The 22,770-nt window shown below is 35.2% G+C and overlaps 1 protein-coding gene across 2 annotated transcripts in view; it reads left to right on the forward strand.

The window, feature by feature from the left end:
* LOC121427225 (lisH domain-containing protein ARMC9-like) overlaps positions 1–22,770 on the forward strand; it is a 60,676-nt gene that overhangs the window by 18,154 nt on the left and 19,752 nt on the right. For both annotated transcript variants that reach the window (XM_041623525.1, XM_041623526.1), the window contains exons 5-19: positions 1,053–1,232; positions 2,420–2,596; positions 3,393–3,467; positions 3,854–3,940; positions 4,611–4,651; positions 6,684–6,704; positions 11,672–11,777; positions 13,460–13,558; positions 14,199–14,292; positions 15,086–15,209; positions 16,945–17,161; positions 17,754–17,828; positions 18,835–18,925; positions 20,291–20,340; positions 21,203–21,313. In XM_041623525.1, the coding sequence (XP_041479459.1) occupies positions 1,053–1,232; positions 2,420–2,596; positions 3,393–3,467; positions 3,854–3,940; positions 4,611–4,651; positions 6,684–6,704; positions 11,672–11,777; positions 13,460–13,558; positions 14,199–14,292; positions 15,086–15,209; positions 16,945–17,161; positions 17,754–17,828; positions 18,835–18,925; positions 20,291–20,340; positions 21,203–21,313 (1,548 nt within the window). The remainder of the gene's footprint in view (positions 1–1,052; positions 1,233–2,419; positions 2,597–3,392; positions 3,468–3,853; positions 3,941–4,610; positions 4,652–6,683; positions 6,705–11,671; positions 11,778–13,459; positions 13,559–14,198; positions 14,293–15,085; positions 15,210–16,944; positions 17,162–17,753; positions 17,829–18,834; positions 18,926–20,290; positions 20,341–21,202; positions 21,314–22,770) is intronic.

A 22,770-nucleotide genomic window follows, 5' to 3' on the forward strand; every position in this document is an offset into this window, starting at 1 on the left:
CTTGAAAGACACCGTTCTCATTACACTTTCTAAAACTAGTTTACTGGAAACCAGTTTGGAAGTTCGCTTTGCTAGTGTTCCCATTTGATCACCGGATCATTGGTATTCCACATACAGTGTGTGGAGTAGCGCACTCAAAATGTGCGAAGATCACTTCTGGAAGAACGGTTGTGTCCTCACGTACGCTTAAATCAGTTTAACGAGGCAAGCGATCTTGAAAAATATAATGTGAGGTTGTTTTATGAACCATTTCGGAAGATCGCTTTCGAGATCGCTTCAACCATTCTGTATTATACGTTAAACTAGTTTCCACTATACTAGATTCCAGTTAACTAGTTTTAGGAAGGTAGTGAGAACAGTGTCAAAGAAATTTCAATTGTACCATGGTACAAAGTAATGGACTATGCTGATTTTTGTGCACATAATTAAATGGTAAAATGGTGGTTATTTTTTTACCTGATTGCCAAGAGAGCATGAATGCTTGTGAGCAAGCAACTAGAGGACTGACGGCTTAGGGTCCTCTCTTCGAGGGACCTGGTAATGAGGATTAATACCTTATCAAAGGGCACTAGCGCACCAAGTAGGGATCGAACCAGGTCACCGGAATCCGAAAACCCTGCTGTATCGATTGAGACATCACACCTCTTAATTATGGTTATGTAATCACATACTCTAAATAAAGTCCGATTGTAATTGTGTGCATTTTGATTTTAATAATAATGCAAAAATATGTGAGACTCATTTTATCTACATGTTATACAAAGTTAATGTGTTTACAAACAAATTACTAGCATATTTGAATGTTACAATAAACTCGAGATGAATTCTGTAGTGATCACTTCATTTCACTTGAAATATAATTTAGTCTAGTTTAAACTGAATAAAAGAATGCCTAAAAAAATAACTTCATGCCTATTACACTGTATACACATGTATCTTGCTTGGACAGTCATGATTTACAATATTCTCATAATATATCTTCTTTCATACTTTGTGATACAAACCACGATAGTGACAAAATATATTGTCTTCTTCATGCATTTTGTTGTAAGGGTCGCATTAAGCTAGATGAGGCGATGGAAGAATTCAAGAAGTATTTGGAGACGGGAGGAGCTTCTTTGAGTCAGACGACAGAGTTCCTTCCGTTCTATGCGCTGCCATTCGTACCTGATCCTACCAAACATCCTTCCTATAAAGAACTCTTTCAAGACAGTTGGGTACCTGATCTGCAGGTATGAGTCTAAGGCCCGTATTCTGAAGTCAGGTTTAACTTAAACCGTGGTCTAACTCTGTGCTAAAATTATGGGAAGCCAAAAGTGTCAACATTTTTATTAAGTTGTATGTTTCTTACGTTTACTGTGCTCTTTCCTGATTCATCCACGGTGAAGACAATCATCTTTTTATACTTCATAGACAATTATGAATGATTTGAGAGCCAAATGAGCTGAAATATGATATCTCTACTGTTAGTGATTTATGTAACAATTGGCTTTCCATACTTAAACCACAACTTTAAACCTGAGTTTAAGTTAAACCTGACTTCAGAATACGGGCCTAAGTCATGGTGACACAATTGATCCTGCAACAATTGCTCCAGGCGTGATCTCGTCTAAAATGTAGAGATAGGGTTGCAATAGGGTTTTATGTTCGGATTAGGGTTAAGTTTAGGGTAGGGCATGGTGTTAAATCTAGGGTTGAAAGTTGTCATTCAATTAGTGTGTGGAATTTGTAGCCGAGCAATTCTTGCTGGAGCAAATGTCATGGAACCCTATAGACTGCCTACTAATCTAACTATTATGAAGGTGTAGATAAAAGTGCATAATCGAATAGGTAATTTAGAAGCTGGAAAAGTTGGAGGATTGGTAGCCTTTAACAAGGCCTTCAAGCTGGGAAAAATGGTTAACATTAGAAATCTAGATTGGGTTCCTGAAGGCCCATTGGATGACTCGTTCACCTGGGCTTGGATCATTAGTCTTTTCTTAGTAGTCGCTCAGTTTCCAATTTTCATGTTATTTCAGACACGGGCCTTGTTTAAAGGCTAGGCGATGGGGGACACTGCTCTTGATTTTATGATCGTGATGAAATCAGCATGCGTGTCACCCATGATAAAATCTTTCTATGATAAGAAAACTGCAAATATTGCCAAATTTTCAAAGCAGAACATTATTTGAAGGGGGAGAAAGAGATGGAATGGGACATCAAGGAAAGAAGGGGGTGTGTTTTATATATTTAGAAAGTTGATAAGTCTGTTTGGGTTAACAATTTATTGGTAACATACATGTACCATAATGACATGATGAACAAGTCTTTAATGGTCATTCTTTTACTTAAGAAATTAATATCTATTGTGAACATGTTTATCCAGATTTCCATTTTTGTGGTGAAATCATTTATCAAATTGTCCTCTTGTTCATGTCAGGTACGGCTGGAGAAGTTCATGGCTATCACCCTCCCGGCTCACCCTCAACCAAGGTTGTTTGAACTCTATCAAGATATGAACAGCAAGAATTCGGAGCAGCTGCAGAAACTACAGAACGCCATTGTAGATGCAGAGAAACGCAATATGACATACGTGAAGAGATACAACAAAATACAGGTGCGCAATTCAAGAATAAACGTTTGTTTTAGTATGTGCAAATGTTATATATATACATGTCTCATTACATTTTTATAATGCACACATTGACAGAGATGCCAACTGTTGGCATTGCTAGGTATTTCTCGTCATCCCAATTTTTTTGAACGAAAATATGTGGGGTGTTTTAAAAGAGTTTTGTTTTCTTTATCACTCAAAACTGCTGACTTATTTGACAAGATCAGCCACTGCGATGAGCATTATGCAGCTTGTTGAGAACTCTGAATTATTTGGGACAGCCATGGCTCTTGCCCTGAATTATTTGTATACATCAATCATATGGGAAAAATAAAAGAAAATAAAAATTTGTAATAAACGATCTCAAATTCCCATGTTTCAAGCCTCAACGGCATCTTTGATCTGCTGGTCCCTGGGCCTGCTTGGGTGGTTGAGTGGTTTCTTACAGACATTATCTCATCGTTAACGTCTGTTTTCTCCTCAAAATCACTGCTCTGACCGAAGTAAGATTTAACCAATAGTTTCCCCATAGTTGGCAGATGATTGCCGCGTATTATCACACGAGCTTCCTCTGTAGAGTAGTATCTTTTGATAATTTTCATATCTATATCCTTCTAAATCAAAGTCCCTATCGGCATAAAGCATGAATATCGCCAAACCGCACATATTGCAAAATGACATAATTTTCAAAAGATCACCTGACATTTAGAACCCATGTTTTCAAAGTTGCTTGGCTTCAGGCCAGTATTCTGGCATTTCGGGTTCAAAGGAATGATAATTATTTATTTGTATTCTGCAGGCGGATTACCACAATTTGATAGGCATTACAGCAGAATTGGTAGACTCATTGGAAAGCTGTATCAAAGGAAAAATGGTAAATATCATTAAGTGCACTTTTGCTTATGTCTTATCCAATCAAAACAGAGTATGTTTTTAGTAGGTTTTTATACTCTTGATTGATATTTTGTAAGGAATATGTTATCAGTATCTTTGTTTGTAAATATATTGCTTGGTAATAAGTCATAAAATTAATTTGTGTTAACAATCTGTACTTAAGGTAAAGGTACTAAAAGAAATGTAGTTGCAGTAAATATCGATTTCATGTGAAATTTTGTAAAACCCATGGTTAATTTTTCACTTTATCATCTCAAGCTATATCTGGTACAGATAAATTCACTAAACTTTGTGAAATAATGAAATCTCAACGTTCAGTATTCCATGACATATTTCACTAATATTCATTTGATGTATTCTTCATAGGTAACTCCTGAATATGTTCAGATGGTATGTCAAAGACTGTTCTCAAACCAGTTGAGTGAATCGGTCGATGTCACTAGGCCTCCAACGGTAAGATTTCAATTACAACACCAGTCTAAGGGTAATGTCATTTCCATTAAAAAAAATAGCACATGCAGTGTACGGGGTCTTTAATCTCAAGCTTGTAGTTATGTTTGGGCTCAGCCTATCTGTATATGTTTTGATGTCGCATTGAATGCATAGCTGATTGATTAGCTGCTCGATTCATATCATACACCCCCCTCCCCCAATTAACTAATGATTAAAGAGTTGGGGAGGATAGAGTTAAAATACCTTCTCCTCCATTTTTTTCTTTACTAAAATTGGGAAATTTGACAGAATAATGAGGATTTATACCCAATTTTTTTTTATATAAGCCTAGTGCAAAAGAAAAGAACTGAAAATTTGATTAATCTTATTGGATTGTAGTGGAATCATCAATACATTATATATTAATTTCTTTATTCTAAATAATCCTCCCTTTCTCTAATATCTTGTCTCTCAAAGAATTATGAATGGTATTTCAAAATGATGAAATGTAAGAAAATTTAATATTAATAATGAAATGTGGTAGACACAAATTTGTATTTTTGTGGTTGTTAGGCATCAATAAATATGATACCAAGTCACTTTCGGTGAAATCTACGTGTATGCTTTTGAATGGATGCCATGAATTTGTTTATTAGAATAATGATTAGGTTTGATTTTTTTTTATTTACAGGCTGCATCAGTATTGAAAGTCTCAATGCAACCTCAACAAAGGTAAGAGCTTGACTTTTTTTTTTGGTGATGATTGAATTTCCCCTCTTACGAATATGGTATTAGTGGGAGTAAAAAAAACTTGACACCATACAAATCCCCAATTTAAGGAAAAACATGTCATGAACACAATAATTATATAAGGCCTGGAAAGGGGATGTTCTCCCAAATAATTTGATACCATATTTATGTGGTGAATGTTAACACTTGGATGATCAGGAGGTATCTTTGCAGCGATGTATATTTTGATTTGTGCCAAAGTAAGGCATGACTGCAATGAATGAATCCAGATGTCAGTGATGTCATACAGTAATCCTACAAGGAATGCCTTAAAAATCCTTCTCTAAACACTTACATGTATTCAGTAATTTACACCATAATTGTTTAATAAACATATCTTAGTATTAATGCTCGAGTTAATTTCATTGAAAAGGGATTTGCAAATATGTTAACTAATTCATATAGTATTGTGACATCATTAGCATCTGGGGTTCATTCATTGGAGTTGTGCCTTACTTTGGTGTAAATCAAAATTTGATTATTTAAGCATGAAGACATTCCACATGAATATGGTATCAAATTATTTGGGAGAAGATAGTCTTTCCAGCCATATCTAATGATCACTGGAGGTGATCATTAGCTAAAATTACAATTTTTAATGTCAAAATGCAGTTAAAATGGAAGTGTGCCCCCCCCCCTTTGAAGTGACTTTTTCTGAAATTGGGGATTTTGGAGGTGTCAAGGGTTTTTTTTTTTTACTCACATGGTAAAATTATCATATCAAAGTAATTTAGAGTTTGAAGATAAATTTGTATATGTCAATGAAAGACACAAAGAATCACTTTTGAAATTATTTTTGATGCACGATTGTGTCCGTTGATGTGAAGTGCATTATTGAATGAATGCTTTATTGTGATGTCACTTTCAGATTTATAGTGAAGTTTCATTAATTTTCTTCCGACATTGTATACACTGAGTTTCGACCTTGTTATTCAGATTTTTTTCCAATAAAATTTTCTCGTAGTAGAAAGGACAAATATCAACATGATTGCATGGACAAGATGATTTTTATAACCCTCAAAGGACTGAAGGGGGGGGGGGTGGATGGGGGCAGAATGCCTCCCTTCAATGTTCAACACCATTATAAAAAGGGGCGAAGAAGAGTGTAGTGGACCATCCAAACTCAACGTTTAGACAAGTGCATTCTTGTTGTTTGAAGGTTTGCATGGTGGCATGTACAATCGCTGATGTGGTTTACGGTGCACCGTGTGGAGTATTATAGAAACAGTAGATAGAAGAAGGAAAAATGAAATACAAAACACTCCTGAAGATGGACAGTCAACCTGACTGAAACATCGAGTCTCTCTTTTGCTTCTACTCATCATCTCTACTCGCCGACTCAAGCCAGCATCTCCTCATCCATCCTACTACTCAAACTCATCAATCTCTTCTGGTTTACAGTCCTTTTCAGGACTACATTCTAGAAAGATCACTCTTCTCTCAAATTTCCACTATCTCGCCTATTTATTTTCCTTCTTCTATCCACTGTTTCTGTAATACTCCACATGGTGTACCGTAAACCACATCAGCGAAGTGCATTCTTGTCGTCTTCAGGACCAATATATGCCCAAGAAAAAATACATTTTGTACCATCAAACCACTATACTCTAAAAAGGTGTGCAATTTAAGACCTTTTTTTTGTTTGAAGACTTCTGCAACTTTTGACATACATGTAAAACTCCCTTTGAATTTTCTTATTATTTTGAAAATGTGAATTTATGACACAAAACTCAGAGCATTGAAGTACCATTGCACTGCCACTGCATGTCGCCACATGAATGCCCCCATTTTTTATTTTTTTTTTTTTTTACAAATTCATTTTAATTTAGCTTGATTTCTGAGTTTGTATCATTTTGATGTGATTTATCTGTATCATATGTAAAGGTGTTAGTGGTGGTGGTCTGGTGAGGAATATGTATTTATTTGCTGTTTACATTTGATCAATTGTTGTTTTACTTGTTAATTCTTATTATAGTACCATTCCAGAAGAAATAAGGTGAGACAATGCAAACTGACTTTCATCTAACCATTTTCCTTTCTTTCCTTCTTGTTTTAACAGCTAAAATTGATAAAACTTTCTCTTTACATGAATTAATATCTCTCACAGCCTTTTGTACATGTCTGTTTGAAATCTGAGTACTTGTTGACATTTGTATTGACACTGTTTGAGCTTCTAACATTTAAAAAAAAATCATTAATGTTGACCTAGTTTTCATTTTTTATGCCTATTCTTAAAGGGATAAATTCACAAAGCAAAATGCTGAAAATTTCATCAAAATCGGATAACAAATAAAGTTATTGAATTTTAAAGATTTGCATTATTATGGTGAAGCAGTTCTAGGCATGTCGTTATGAATATTCATTAGGTGGGCTGATGTTGTCATATCCCCACTCGTTCTTTTGTATTTTATTATATGAAATAAGGTTTATTCAAATTTTTTCCTCCAAGAACTAAAAACAATTGGATTGACAACTGATGAGTGCATTAGCTGTATGAACTGCCGCAACCTATTTCATCATTTATAATGGAGACGATTCATCTACACATGCATGAAAAAATGAAACATTTCTGATTTCATGTAATAACATAAAAAAAGGAAAGTGGGGATGTGATATCATCAGCCCACCTAATGAATATTCATGACAATGTGCATTTAATCAGGGTTGGCGGATTTAAATCACGTTGATTTAAATCATGATTTAAATCGCGATTTAAATCACCATGATTTTTTTTAAAAAATCATTGATTTAAATCACTTCCATTGAAACATGTACAAATCATGTACAAAGTATTTGTTCAAAGCAGTTTTAATTCTTCAAGTCAACTGAAAAACTTTGAATTAACTTTATATCAACAAAAGATCAACAAAGTCTTCATATCTACTTAAAACAAATTAAAATCAAATTAATAAAATCAGGTATTTCCTTAAAAACTACAGATGTATGTTGTCATTAGGTACTCATTTTTTGTAAATTATGTCGAGTTTTTCTTCTGAAATTTTACATTCTTTGTCAGTTATTATTAGTCAATTTCTTTCTTAACATAAAGTTTTCACATAATCCAAAGACTTTTCAGAGAGCAGTTTGTAAAAAAAATATATAATATATAAAAGTCAATGAGAAAAGGTTTGTTGGCAGTTTTCCAATTTTGATCCTTCGCCTACACATAACTACTTCTGTCATGTAAAATAAAAAAATGATACCTGCATGTAATCAACATATTTAACATGCCTCTTATTTCGTATTGTTACATTTATCATACATTTGATGTTTTAAATAACATAATTATAAAAATCACATTAACATAATGTAGTACAGTCATAATTTGACTGTTGAGAAAAGCTTTCTCTTATAAACCTTTTAAGTCACTGCAGCCCATTTTATGTTCAGTGCCTCAAATAATGGAAGTTTTGTACCTGCATGTAATAATGGAAAGAGCTCTATAACAACGATTTGCAAAACTCAGAATAAACATTTAACACTGCATTTAAATGTTAAGATGCAGGTACTTCAGTTACAATCATTGGCAGTTGTAAGCTGTGTCTCATTTAAAATAAAATACTTCTTTTTGTAATACATAATGTATGTTGTAATTTAAGCAGTTTTGCAGTTTTTATCCTTTAAGTTAAAAGTAAGTAGATTTTTTTTCATACTTCATGGATCAAACAGATTTTTTTGTAGAGAATATGGGAATAAAAATTGTAGATTAATGTAAAAAATCACAGTAACATAATGTAGTATAGTCACCCTTTGACTAAGCTATCTCTTACGTTCTCCAAAACTGAGAGTTTTGCATCTATATCTGTAGCAAGAGAAGAGCTTTTTACAAACTAAAAAGATCCTAAACATATACAGTTGTAGTCTCTCTTTAGCTATTGTAAAGCTGTGACTAATTGAAAAAAAAAATCATTGATTTGAATTATTTCTCTTACAATATCCATGAATACTAGAAATTGGCAAAGGGTTTGTTGGCAGTTTTGATAAGGGATTTTTTCTCTTGGATTTTTTTAAATATTTGAATGAAAAATCCCAGAGGGGAATTTTCTCTACTCACTGGGAATTCCCTATGGAATATTCCTTCATAGGCCTATGTATGATAGAATTAAGTTCAGATACATGATTCCTCAAATTTATTTTTAATTGTCCATTTTTACTGGATTTTAATTACAAAATATGTGGTTAAGAACAATATTAGGGGTGAAATGTATAACATCAATATTGATGTCATTGTAAGAGTAAGGGGGGGGGGGATAATTACCCTTTTTTTCGAAGAAACTTTTAAAAAATAAAAAAAATCAAAAAAATCTGATTTAAATAAAAAAAATCTGATTTAAATAAAAAAAATCCGATTTTTTTTATTTTTTTAAAAAAATCAAAAAAATCGCCAACCCTGCATTTAATTGTTTTGTCATAATATTGATAAACTTTAAAATGCAATAACTTCGTTATTTGTTATCCGATTTTGATGAAATTTTCGGTATTTTGCTCTGTGAATTTTACTCTATATATTGAGGTATAAATATCTTCAGCCTGGACCATCCCTTTAATGTTGAGCTATTTTTTTAGCCTCATCTTAAGTTGTGGTAATCTCTCCAAAATGATAAGAGATTTTATTGAGTCGTTAATGTGCAACGTTGGATTGTTAGATGATACTCAAATGAGTATCATCTTATGAGTATTGAAATGAGTATCATCTAATGAGTATCGATACACAAATGAGTATCAAAATGATTGAATTCTGCTCATTGATTCATCGCTGAACCCATATTGATATAATTTGCTATTTAATCATAGCATAATGAAAAGTGGCTATTAAAATCACAATTGAAGCACGCCAAATAATAGGTTTTCTCAGTTATCTCTCCTATTTAGATGCATTGGGGTTTTGCTCTGAAACTGCCCATGATTTTGAGACTGTTTTTCCCATTGATTTTAAGTAGACCTAGTCTGCTATGCAGACTCGTTAAATCAGCTGAGGTACACACACTGCAGATGTGGGTCTACATTTGTAGACTAGGATTAGAACAAGAAGTAGACTTCCTCAGTCTAATTCCAATTATGAGGGATTGTGATTTCTGGACGATAGAAATAAGTTCTAAGACCATCTTGTTGTTTAAAGGTCAATTCCACTCCAATAAAATAGTGATTTAAATAAAAAGAATAAAAATCAGTCAAGCATACTGCTGAAAATTTCACCAAATTAGATGTAAAATAGGAAAGTTATGAAATTTAAAGTTTTTCCTTAATTTTACGCAACAGTTATATATGCCCATTCATTAGAATGTTTTTCCTCATTATAGTGTGAACTACTTTTTTATTTCTTTCTGATTTTGTGGAATTTCAGTGGAGGTTATTGTATTGTGATTCAATCAAGAGGGTCAATTAATATTGCTAAATCTGCAAAGAGTGAAATATTCTATCATTCATATACCACAAAAGAAATAGCGAAACTGTAGCATCACCTGTCCTCTTATTTGCAAATATACATTAGCTTAAATGTGTCATCGTCTTTGTTGAGAATGAGATGGGAAGATTTTTTGTCTTGCCATGGGAACTTAATGCCTTGTCATGTCAACATGGTGAAATATGTTATTTTGCTATAAAGTTGACCGATAATAAAAGTTACGTGGTGAAATGGCAATATACGCTATCTTTTAAATCAACTTTATGTAATTAATTTAATGTTTTGATGGTGAGATATGTTAGCTTGCCATCGCAAAAAAAGTGGCATTTTTATGTCATGTTAAGTTACTTTTTGTACATGTAGTATGGATCTTGCCATGACAACACATAAGATGTATAAAAAAATACTTCAACATGACAAGATGATAGAACAATGAAGTCAACCTATGTACATGGACACAAAACTGAAGGTTAAGATTAAATATAAATGAGATTTGCTGACATAACATTTGCATGCTTTTTACATCACTCATTCTTATCTTCTTTTCTAATGTGTTCTACAAGAACCGAAGGGATTATCACATTTTTTTTTCATTCTTCAGTAGATTCTGTCTTTATTACTGATGATAGTATTTTTTTTCAATTGCAATTTCAGTTTGTTTTCTTCTTTGTTGTAAAATATTACATTCATCAATTTTTCTGTTGTGTGTTCATTGTAACTTCCATTTCGCTTTGTATAATTTTGCTTTCTGCTCATTCGTACATTTGCTCTTCATAAGTGGATTAGTAGCGTGAATTGGGCCGTCACGCTTTATCCCAATCCAAGCAATAATTTCTGCAGTTGAAGATAAAGTCAGCTCACTGCTATGGGAAGCAACGAAGAGGGATGGGCTGTTGCATTTACATTTGGTATAATTGCATTTTCGACGCGTCTACATGCATAAGGGATATTTCATGGTCTGCCCCTGTCCAGGGCTCCGTAACACAAAGATTTGCGATGAATTGCAAATATGAAAGAACCGCACTGATTGGTCCCTGGCCAGTATTTTAAACCAACTGCGCGTGTAACATTGCTATTGATTGGTCAGCTTATTTAGCGATTGATCGCTAATCTTTGTGTTACGGAGCCCAGATGGACGTAGATGTATGGAAGCTCACTTTCCCAAAGCTAACATAGAGGGCCTCCTGACTACAAATACATTTACCCAGTGCCAATCCCTTCATCTCCCTGCACTGGGTTGGGATTCAGGAAGCCCTCTATGTTAGCTTTTGGAAAGAGAACTTTCATACATCAACATCCGATCAGCACTCCGCAACACAAATGTTAGCGATTACATGTAATTGCTGAATGAAATGTCCTATTGAAATCATTGTTGCATGTGCATTTGGCTCAGTTGACTGACTAGAAACCAATCAGAATTCTTCTTTCAAATTAGTGAGTAATTGTTAAGCTTTGTGTTACGGGGCCCAGGACGAGGTCTCCTTATGTGAAAGTAAAAAAGAATTGTGGATGTCTATACTCAGCACCATTTTTAGAAGTGTTATGCTTAAATCTTTCAGGGATGCGTTACCTATTCTGCCCTCGCTTGACTACAAGGTTGTAAGGAGAGATATGGTATCGGCTGATGACAGGAGAAAGGCATTACTGCTCCAAGCACTCAGATGGGTAAGGGCCAAGACTTGTTTCATACAATGACATTGTTGCTTGTTAAAGGACAAGTCCACCCGAACAAAAAGTTGATTTGAACAAATAGAGAAAGATCCAACAAAAATAACACTGAAAATTTCATCAAAATCAGATGTAAAATAGGAAAGTTATGACATTTTAAAGTTTTGCTAAATTTCACAAAAGAGTTATATGCACATCCTGGTCGGTATGCTAATGAGGGGACTGATGACGTCACTCAATCACTATTTCTTTTGTATTTTTTATATAAAATATCTTAATTTTCTTCTCATTGGAAGGAGAAAAAAGTTTCCTTCCTCCATGAACATGGGGAATTACAATTGTTCTAACACTTTATAGTTCAGTAAAACTGGTCCTCAATTGCGAAATCTGTAAAAATTGAAATATTGTATAATGCAAACAATAAAAAACTAAAGAAATAGTGAGTGGAGGACATCACCGACTCTCTCATGTGTGTGCTGAGTTTTGCATAGAACTGTTTTGTGAAAAATAAGCGAAACTTTAAAATGTCATAACTTATTTACATCCGATTTTGATGAAAGTTTCAATGTTATTCTTGTTTGATTTTTCTATATTGATTCAAATCAACATTTCCTGGGTGGACTTGACCTTTAAGTTGATCAGGGTCCTATCTGAGTAATTCCACCAAGTTGGGTCCAAAACAAGATGTCCATGGAACACAAGTATCAACTATTCTATTTCACAGTTAAGATCAATCTACTTGTCACTAAGTTTGGATGTGTCATTGTGAGGGGTGGGGGGGGGTGTTCTGGTATGTCACAAAAAAGGACCAAACCCGACGGAATGACCCATCTTTCAAGTAATCGTGATTGAACTGATCAAACTCGACTATGGAAATCCTTGAACATCACAATTTTCCATACAGGATATTTCCACAGTGTTCATGCATTTGTAGACAAAGAGGGGCACACACTGCATTGTCAAGATAATCGTGCATGCAGGAATATACGTGAAATTTAGAAATATTTTGAACGGTCTAATAATAATAATAATAGGCATTCATATAGCGCCATCTATCTAGAAAATGTTGTTATCTATTACCCCGGCTTTAGCTCGAGCTGCCTTTCAGCATTTCTGCCTCATGCATTCAAGGAATTAATCCTGCCAGGTACCCGTTCACCTCACCTGGGTCGAGTGCAGCACAATGTGGATAAATTTCTTGCTGAATGAAATTACGCCATGGCTGGGATTCGAACCCACGACCCTCTGTTTCAAAGTCAGAAGACTTATCCACTGGGCCACAACGCTCCACATTTTACATGTAGATGTTGAGGTTATAGCTTACCATACTTATGGTTGATAGTAGCTTATAAGCTTTATAATTTGCTGATATAACTTTATTCACATATATCTATAGCTGAGGTTTTTTTTTATTGTGGTTGTTCTAGCTTTTCTTACTCTTCCAATGAAATTCCATATACTGTACAGCTTTTAATCTGTAGTTTGACAACCTTGAATTTGTACTAAAATTGTTCAGTTAGCAAAGTAAATTTGCTTAAACTATCATAATAAGGTCTATTTTGTTATGGTTACAGTTTGCAATGTACCATGAATTATGATAAGTTAAAAAAATAATTTGTTGAGTATTTGACTGTAGTTAATAAAGCTTTTATTTCTTTTGACAATGAAATCTGATACAGCGTTTGACCCGTAGTGAGCCTGGCGAGCAGAGAGGAGAAGTGATCTCGGCTTATATCAAGAATGATATCTTAGGGTGTGCACATCAGAGTTCTCACAGGGTAAGAGCCATAACCTGACTTCAAAGACATGAGAACAGTGGTTTGCTGGTCAGACAAAGATTGTATTCATTTGGTGTACAAGCACATAGTGTAATTCGCAGATTGTTTTCCACTACGGCGGCGGTACAGCAGTAAAAAAACAGCTGCTTTATTCATTTTTATTCAAAGAACGTACATGTAGCTGGTACAAAAAATGTTAAAATGGCTGTTTTTGACTCGCCGTAGGGGAAATGTGATTGCATGATAAAACAATGTCGTGACTAAACCTATTTGGTCTAACAGCAGATGGTCTTATGCTATTGAATGTGGCCAAGATGTTTGTGTTTGGGGTGGGGGTAGCGCCAGGGGGTGTTTCTGACATTACTACAGCCCCTATTAAGTTTATCTTTAGAAATTAATTGAGATTTTATGCATTAATTGTTTAATTTTTTTTATGTATGCATTTATTTACATTTTTTATTCATTCATTTATTTATTTAATGATTTATTTATTTATTTATTCTTTCATTCATTTATTTGTTTATGTATTTCATTTATTCATTTATCATTATTTATTGATATTACTTCTTTAATTATTTTGAGCGTATTTCTGAAAATAACTTTGTTTGGAAAACCTTTTCATACTTGTCTTTTATAACAGGAGAAGGTAATAGATATTTTAACTGCTGCCTCGAATGAAGTAGTGCAGCAGTACATGGCAAGACTGTTCAATGCATTCGCTTCACTTTCAGTTGGTATGTAACACTGTTCATGATGATACTAAAAATGATGATTAGGATAATAATCGTGATTTTAGTAATGACATTGATGGTGAGGATAAGGTAATGATTGCTAGAATGAAGATGGTAATGGTGATGATGATGGTGATGATGGTGGTGATGATGATGATGGTGGCATTGATACATGTAGCAATAATAGTTTCTGATGATGAAAAAGATGGTGGGTGATGATGGTGGTGACGATTGATGATGATGATGATGATGGTGGTGGTGATGGTGGTAGTGATGGTGGTGGTGGTGGTGACGATCGATGATGATGATGATGATGGTGGTGGTGATGGTGGTGGTGGTGGTGGTGACGATCGATGATGATGGTGGTGGTGGTGATGGTGGTAGTGGTGATGACGATGATGATGATGATGGTGGTGGTGGTGGTGGTGGTGGTGGTGGTGGTGATGATGATGGTGGTGTTGATGGTGGTGGTGATGGTGGTGGTGGTGGTGATGGTGGTGGTGGTGGTGGTGATGATGATGGTGGTGTTGATGGTGGTGGTGATGGTGGTGGTGGTGGTGATGGTGGTGGTGGTGGTGGTAGTGGTGGTGGTGGTGATAATGATGGTGAAGATGATGATGATGATGAAGATGACGATGATGATGATGACGATGATGATGATGAGGATGTTGATGGTAATATATTTGATGTTGTTAATGATGTCGATGATGATTATAATTACAGTATTAAGGGCTGAAGTCGAATCACGCTAGATTATGCACCATGGTCATGATGCATTTCCTTTTATCCTCCACAGGACGGACCTACCTTGGTAGATATTCTGATATCGTTAGTACTCTTCAGGTAGCTCTACAATCAGAAGATAAAGATTCTATAACAAGAGAAAATGCCCTTGGCACTCTCCAGAAACTCAGTCTAAAGTAAGATATTTTTCTCCCAATAAGATATAATTTTGTTAAGGTGTATAAAACACATTGTACAGAATTAATCATGTTATGAGAGATAATTTTTGAGCAAACAAATTGATTCAAGGTAATGATCAATCTGTAAAGTGCTTAGGGATGTTGTGTCATTGTATTGAGCACAATAAATAGGTGGAGCATTGTTAATATATTTGTCACTAATGATTAATATACTTATTTGGGGCAAGATTTATGTGAATCTTCACACGAGTGTAATTGTTGATACTATTAAGACCAGCATTATTCACAGAGAACTTTTTTTTCCATCTTTGTATTGTTAATATTTTGTATTCAATTTGTATTGGTTGGTATGATTTTTCGTCTCACCTGCGAAGCAAAGTGAGACTATAGGCGCCGCTTTTCCGACGGCGACGGCGGCAGCGGCGTCAACATCAAATCTTAACCTGAGGTTAAGTTTTTGAAATGACGTCATAACTTAGAAAGTATATGGACCTAGTTAATAAAACTTGGCCATAAGGTTAATCAAGTATTATTGAACATCCTATGAGAGTTTCATGTCACATGACCAAGGTCAAAGGTCATTTAGGGTCAATGAACTTAGACCATGTTGGAGGAATCAACATCGAAATCTTAACCTGAGGTTAAGTTTTTGAAATGTCATCATATCTTAGAAAATATATGGACCTAGTTCATGTAACTTGGACATAAGGTTAATCAAGTATCACTGAACATCCTGCATGAGTTTCACGTCACATGACCAAGGTCAAAGGTCATTTAGGGTCAATGAACTTTGGCCGAATTGGGGATATCTGTTGAATTCCCATCATAACTTTGAAAGTTTATGGATCTGATTCATGAAACTTTTACATAATAGTAATCAAGCATCACTGAAAATTTTGTGCAAGTTTCAGGTCTCATGATTAAGGTCAAAGGTCATTTAGGGTCAATGAACTTTGGCCGAATCGGGGGTATCTGTTGAATTACCATCATAACTTTGAAAGTTTATTGGTCTAGTTCATTAAACTTAAACATTAGAGTAATCAAGTATCACTGAACATCCTGTGCGCGTTTCAGGTCACATGACCAAGGTCAAGGGTCAATGAACTTAGACCATGTTGGAGGAATCAACATCGAAATCTTAACCTGAGGTTAAGTTTTTGAAATGTCATCATAACTTAGAAAATATAAGGACCTAGTTCATGAAACTTGGACATAAGGTTAATCAAGTATCACTGAACATCCTGTTCGAGTTTCAGGTCACATGATCAAGGTCAAAGGTCATGTAAGGTCAATGAACTTTGGCCATGTTGGGGTTTTTTGTTGCATAACCATCATATCTCTGTAAGTTTATTGGTCTAGTTCATAAAAAGTGGACATAAGAGTAACCATGTATCACTGAACATCTTGTGCGAGTTAGAGTAGTATTCAAAGTCAGCACTGCTGCTATATTGAACCGCGTGATGCAGGTGAGACAGCCAGAGGCATTCCACTTGTTTTAATACTTATATTCACATGTTTCTCAAGTGTGATTAAGTATTGATTCACTTTTATATTTCTCCAGGAAATTCTTACAATAAGATGGAGGGGTGGATGATATTGACTGTCTTTATACAGGGTTTCATATTTGAAATTTGTTGCAAGTGCATTCATCAAGCCAATGCATTGATCAAGTCAATCTATGCATGATACATTCTGTTAGTCCTTATATCTCTTTATCAATCTCAACTTATAGGAGACATCTTCAGACTTCCATGATAGAGGGCGGTATAATCAAATGGTTGGTCAAAGTGCTGGAAGATTCGGACTCTCTTTCAGACTACACCCTCGAGTACTCCATAGCCTTACTTATGAACCTGTGTCTAAGAACATCAGGGAAGAGAAAATGTGTTGAAGACAAGGCACAGATACTCAATGTTATTAGCGATCTACTTGGTCATGAAGATAATGAGGTGAGCTTAGGGATGGGGGGGGGGGGGGTTCAACGAGAAGGGGGTAGGGTGTATAGGCTTTTTATGTTGTCAGTGATCTGCTTGGTCATGAAGATAGAGAGGTAAGAATTGGGAATGGTGGGTGGGGAGGGGTTCAAGAGGTAAGGGGTTAGGGTGTATAAGCCCTTTCATGTCATCAGTGATCTACTTGGGCATGAAAAAAATGAGGTGAAAATTAGTGGCGGGGGAGGGGAAGGCCCTACATCTGCAATCTACCGGTACTTGGCGATGAAGGTAAGGAGGTAAGGATGAGGGATTAGGAAGGGGAGGGGATAGGCCCTTCAAATGATAGCAATCTACTTGGCCATGGAGGTAGTGAGTTGAGGATCAGGGATGGGGGGGTCAGTGGGAAGGAAGGGGGGATAGGCCCTTCATTTTATCAGCGTTCTACTTAGTCATGTACTTAAGTGTTCTACTTGGTCTTGAAATAGGTCATGGGTGGGCAAGCCAGTGTCCGAAGACCCGATTTAAATGAAACATATGTGACATGCTTAGAGATTCCAATGTATAAGTGCCATATGAAGTACATGATGTGTAATTGGTTTGGTTTCAGATACGACCGTATGTGAACGGCACTTTATACAGCATCCTTTCAGTACCAGATATCAGAGAAGAGGCAAAGTCTATGGTAAGAAATCAAAACATCGCTTTCACCTCCATCTGCTTTCCTGAAATCCAGCCGATCATTAAATGTATTATTTGGTGAACAATGATTTGCAAGCTCCCATCTGTCACCTGTGTATGTGATATGTTGTAAAAATGAAGCCAGGAAAAAAAATCACACCTTAAAATCATTGTTTAGTGCTTCAATAGAGTGACCACCTTCCCAATGTTATTCAAGCAGATAAATTGAATTACATTGTAGTCATACATGTAGCTTGAACATGTCTGCACGAATTGTTTTTTCCCTTTTCTTCATGTGTGTTCCCCCTCTATATTACCAATAGTGTAGAACACACATTATACAAGACCTGTGTATTGATTACCAATATCCCGATCAAGCATTAATTTACATTAGAATCCCACTTGTGTTCCTTGAATTGATAGGTCCGATAGTTTTGACAAATTTTAGTCAGATTTCACTTTTTCCCTTATACGGTATACTTGTAATGTGTATGGTTGTCGTAAGCTGTGCTTTTGTCAGTTGACGGCATTTTTGATACATTTACTGTTTTCCTAAGTCGTGCCTCGCTGACTTAAAGGTATTGTTTAACTTTGTGAGCAGCCGATTTAAAAAATTCTCAAACCAAGATGAAACATGTGTACAAGTGCATGTATAAGAACCAATAAACCCTGAAAACAACCATTATTGAGAATGAAAATCTAAAACTACAAGGCAAACCCCGATTTTGTAAATAGGCGTCTTATAGACGCCTAAATAGTACACATAACTGTATGGGATGAAATAAAGATGGTGTTTCCTGTCACTTTATATTTCAATTTTTGAAGCACTAAATAATGATTTTCGACCGCAATTTTTTCAGGGCTTCATTTTTGTAACATATCACAGACACAGGTGACAAGTGTGACCTAGCTCAGATTTTTTAAAAGTCATACCAATGTTAAACAATCACTTTAAGAAAATTTGACAAAATTAATTGACTCTTGGATGCTGCTGTTGTTGTTTTTTTCAGGGTATGGAGGAAATCTTGAAATGTTTCATCAAAGAAGATACACCAGAAATGAATAGACAAATTCATTTCATTATCAAACAACTCAATTCAGGTTTGTTTTCTTGTATTTACATTCCCACACTAAAATAAAAGATTTGCCACCTTAAAAACATTTTGTTTTAATAAATGACTGTTTTACTTTATTTGATTTAGACACAAGTCAGACTTGTACTATAATTCTGGATAACCAAATGTGACACAAGCTTCTAGGAGAAGAGGTTGAATTTATTGGCTTTTTGGCACTCAGTCATTCACAAAAGTGTGAGAATAATAGCTTTCTTTACAATTAAGGCATGAATCAAAATATGTTTTAGAATTGTTTTAAGTTGATTTAAAAAAAAAACTGTTTTACTTGAGGCCTACTAAATTTAGACTCATTGTAGTTTAACTATGGATAGCCAATTGTGTGACAAAAGTCTCTCTGAGAAGAAGTTATATTTATCAGCTTTTTGGTACCCTAAATCCTTTAAAACTGTGAGAAATAGCTTTCTTTACAATTCAGGCATAGATAAAGAACTCGATAAACACAAGAAGCATACACAGTAAACAAAATCTTGTCATTTTGGCTTCTAATAATTTTAGAACTATCTTAGACAATGGTCTAACTTCATGCTGGATAATATTCCAAAATTATGAGATATTGGGAAAAAAAGTATTTAAGTTTTGATGATGGTTTTATGATTATGTTAATATGCCAGGTAACACAATATCCCCTGAATATTGTTGATTATAATAATAATACTCAATATTTATAACACGCTTTTCCCAAATGGCCAAAAGCGCTCACAATTTCAATTAACATATAAAAGATACAAACAAAAATCAGAATGACATATTAAATGAACAGTTAGTTAATCATCAAATGCTACTCTGTATTCTTTTATACTAACTAAGAACTATGTACGTTGGTACCCAAATGCCAGCTTTTCATGGACAAGCTCTAATGAAAATCATATTTAATTTCCAATAATTTGTACTCTCACAGAATTGCAGGTCGTAATGATTGTATATAATGAATTTTCATACTCAGCGATATATCGTGTTATCAGTGATATTCAGCTGGTGATAAATGGCTTACATTAAAATTGAATATAATAATAACGCAGTTCTTGTATAGCGCATATCACATTATGTCATAATGTCCCTATGCGCTTTCAAAGGACTTGGATATTATTACCCTGGCTTAAACCCCGCAGCCTTTTACAGTGCAGTTGCATTTCAAGGAATAAATTCCTGCCAGGTACCCATTCACCTCGCCTGGGTAGAGTGCAGCACAACCTGGGTGATTTTCTTGCTGAAGGAAATTGCGCCATGGCTGGGATTCAAACCCACAACCCTGTTTCAAAGTCAAAAGACTAATCCACTGGGCCACAACGCTCCACAATATAATATTGACTGATGTTGTTCTTTCCTCCAGATGTAATAGGAGATGAGGTGGATTCAGATGATGAAGATGAAGAAGATGAGGTGAGATTATACTTCTCAAGTTTTTTTTGGCACAGGGTCACTGGAAATCCACTATTAAACAGTTTTAATGAGTCAAATCAATGTAAGGGAGTTTTTGCACCGTGACGTAGGGAGAATTCAAGAAACAGAGAAAATATATTGAGTGCTCTTGATGACAAAGAACAACATAGAAGACTTCGTCAAAAAATTGTTGAATCAAAACAGCAGTTTTATTCCTTGACTTTTGGACAAACGACATGTTTTTTTGTCAGCTCCGAAAAATGCTGGTCCGGTTCACCAATTTTCGACAAAGACCTCCCAGTTGTTCTTTGTCATTTGACGGGCATTTTCAATACATTTACTGTATTCTTGAATCCTCTGTACTTTGGAGAGCGAAAACTTTCTATTAATGCCACAGGTAGAAATTTCATCATTAGGATGTGCATATATATCCAATAAAGTAAGCACACCCCTCACTGATATGCAGATTAAAGGGGAATCCAACCTTGGTCAATAAATCGTTGAACGCCAAACAGAGTAGCAGCAACTCACATCTTTTAATGAATTTTGGTCTAACGCGGCCGCGGTTTGAACTCTCGACCTCCCAGTTGTGAGGCGGTTGTCCAACAAACTGAGCCAACAACACCATTATCTAGAATGCTTATTTCTGTTTAAATTGTTTCTTAATATGATGTATAGTCGTGCATACTTTTACCAACCAGTAGGCCCCTCTGTGTTTGGAATAGAGGGTAGGTTCATAATCATTTCAAAGTATGATGACTTTGATGGATTTCTGTAGTTGAGCTTGATTAGATCAATCACATGTCTCGTTGATTTGTAACACCGGGCCCTGCAATGTCGGTTTTGATTATTGCTTTTATAGGAAGATCAAGACCAAGATGCCATGGAAGCAGACCTTGATAAAGCTGAAGTCATCAAAGCGCAGCAGGGAGAACTCGTTGGAGAAAAACTGCTCATGGCATTCTATATGTGGGTAAGTTACCAAAGTCAATTTTATTACTAGTTCAGGGTGAATGATATTTATTAATCTAGACTGGTGGGTGTTTCATAAAGCTGTTCGTAAGATACAAATGACTTTACGCACGGCTGGTGATCCTTTTCTTGTGCTATGTGATATCCCTATGCAATTGAGATATGACCCAAGAACGTGTTTCAGTCGTGCGTAAAGTCGTTCATAAGTTTACGAACAGCTTTATGAAACACCCACCAGGTTCCTGTAACACAAAAGTTAGCAACTGATTGTACAATTGATTTTCACGCTTGTTTGTTCATTGTAGCCAATGAAATCAATGGTACGATCATTGCTAAGCTTTGTGTTATGGGCCCCTGGACATTGAATTTCATTGAATCAGTGTATCATGAGACGAGGGTACAAATGGCTCCAATCAAAATCACTGTCTGATTTTTTCTTAATCCCAATGTCAACCAATAAGAATGCTTCTTTTGATTTGAAAATAATTCTGTGTAATTGGACACTGTAAGATCTATTTTCCATTCATTCATTTTGATTGATTTACAATTACACTGACAATACTAGATAATCAGTAAAAAAAAAAATTAAATGAAATAAAGTACCGAAGTGTGACCTGATCAGTTTTCACTTTTTGCATTTTAGCATTTTTTATACCATATCTTGGTAGAGCATGATGAAACACCAACACAACCCAAATATGGTTAGAATCGGTCCATGGGGGCCCCCAAGATATGAAATCATGAATACATAATTAGCCACATTGAAGTTAATGTATTATTGGACTGGTTCTAAATGTTTGGAACCAGGCCAATAATACATTGACTTCAATAGGAATAATTATGTATTCATGACGTTATATCTCATCACTTCGGTACTCTACAGTGCGTATCAAAAAAAAGTTTACACTTTGAAAACGTCCTGTAAAATTATACATTTGTAATATCCTGAAGATTTTTCCACATTTTAACATTGGTACAGATCCATTTAAGCAAATGACGATATAACTATCGAAAAATATTTCCGCTTGAGTGAGCACCACTTACTTTTGAAAAGTTAGTGAAAAACGATTTGCGCAGAACTTTGAATTAGCTATGCGAATAAAAGTAAACCTTTATCATGAAGAACACGTAGCATTTAGCAAGTAAAGTTGATATGAAGATATCTTTGACCTCTTTTAACTTGTTTCCTTGCCCAATACACTCCGAAGAGTGCATTGCGCCCCGCCCCACTCCCCCACACACCAAGGCCATCAAGACGATATTTGATTTACACTGAGCTGTGATTTACATAAATGAATTAGGCTTGATTTTCATTTTGTTAATCATTGTCAAGCTTGGGAAAAGTGTGGAGAAATAAATATTAAATGAAAAATTAAATGTCAACCCACTTTAAATAATCAAAACTTAGTGAAAAAGTGCTGGAGATGTCTGATGTAAACTTTTGTTCCGATTCACTTA

The sequence above is a fragment of the Lytechinus variegatus genome, chromosome 14 (genome assembly GCF_018143015.1).
Source record: "Lytechinus variegatus isolate NC3 chromosome 14, Lvar_3.0, whole genome shotgun sequence".
Taxonomy (NCBI): Eukaryota; Metazoa; Echinodermata; class Echinoidea; order Temnopleuroida; family Toxopneustidae; genus Lytechinus; species Lytechinus variegatus.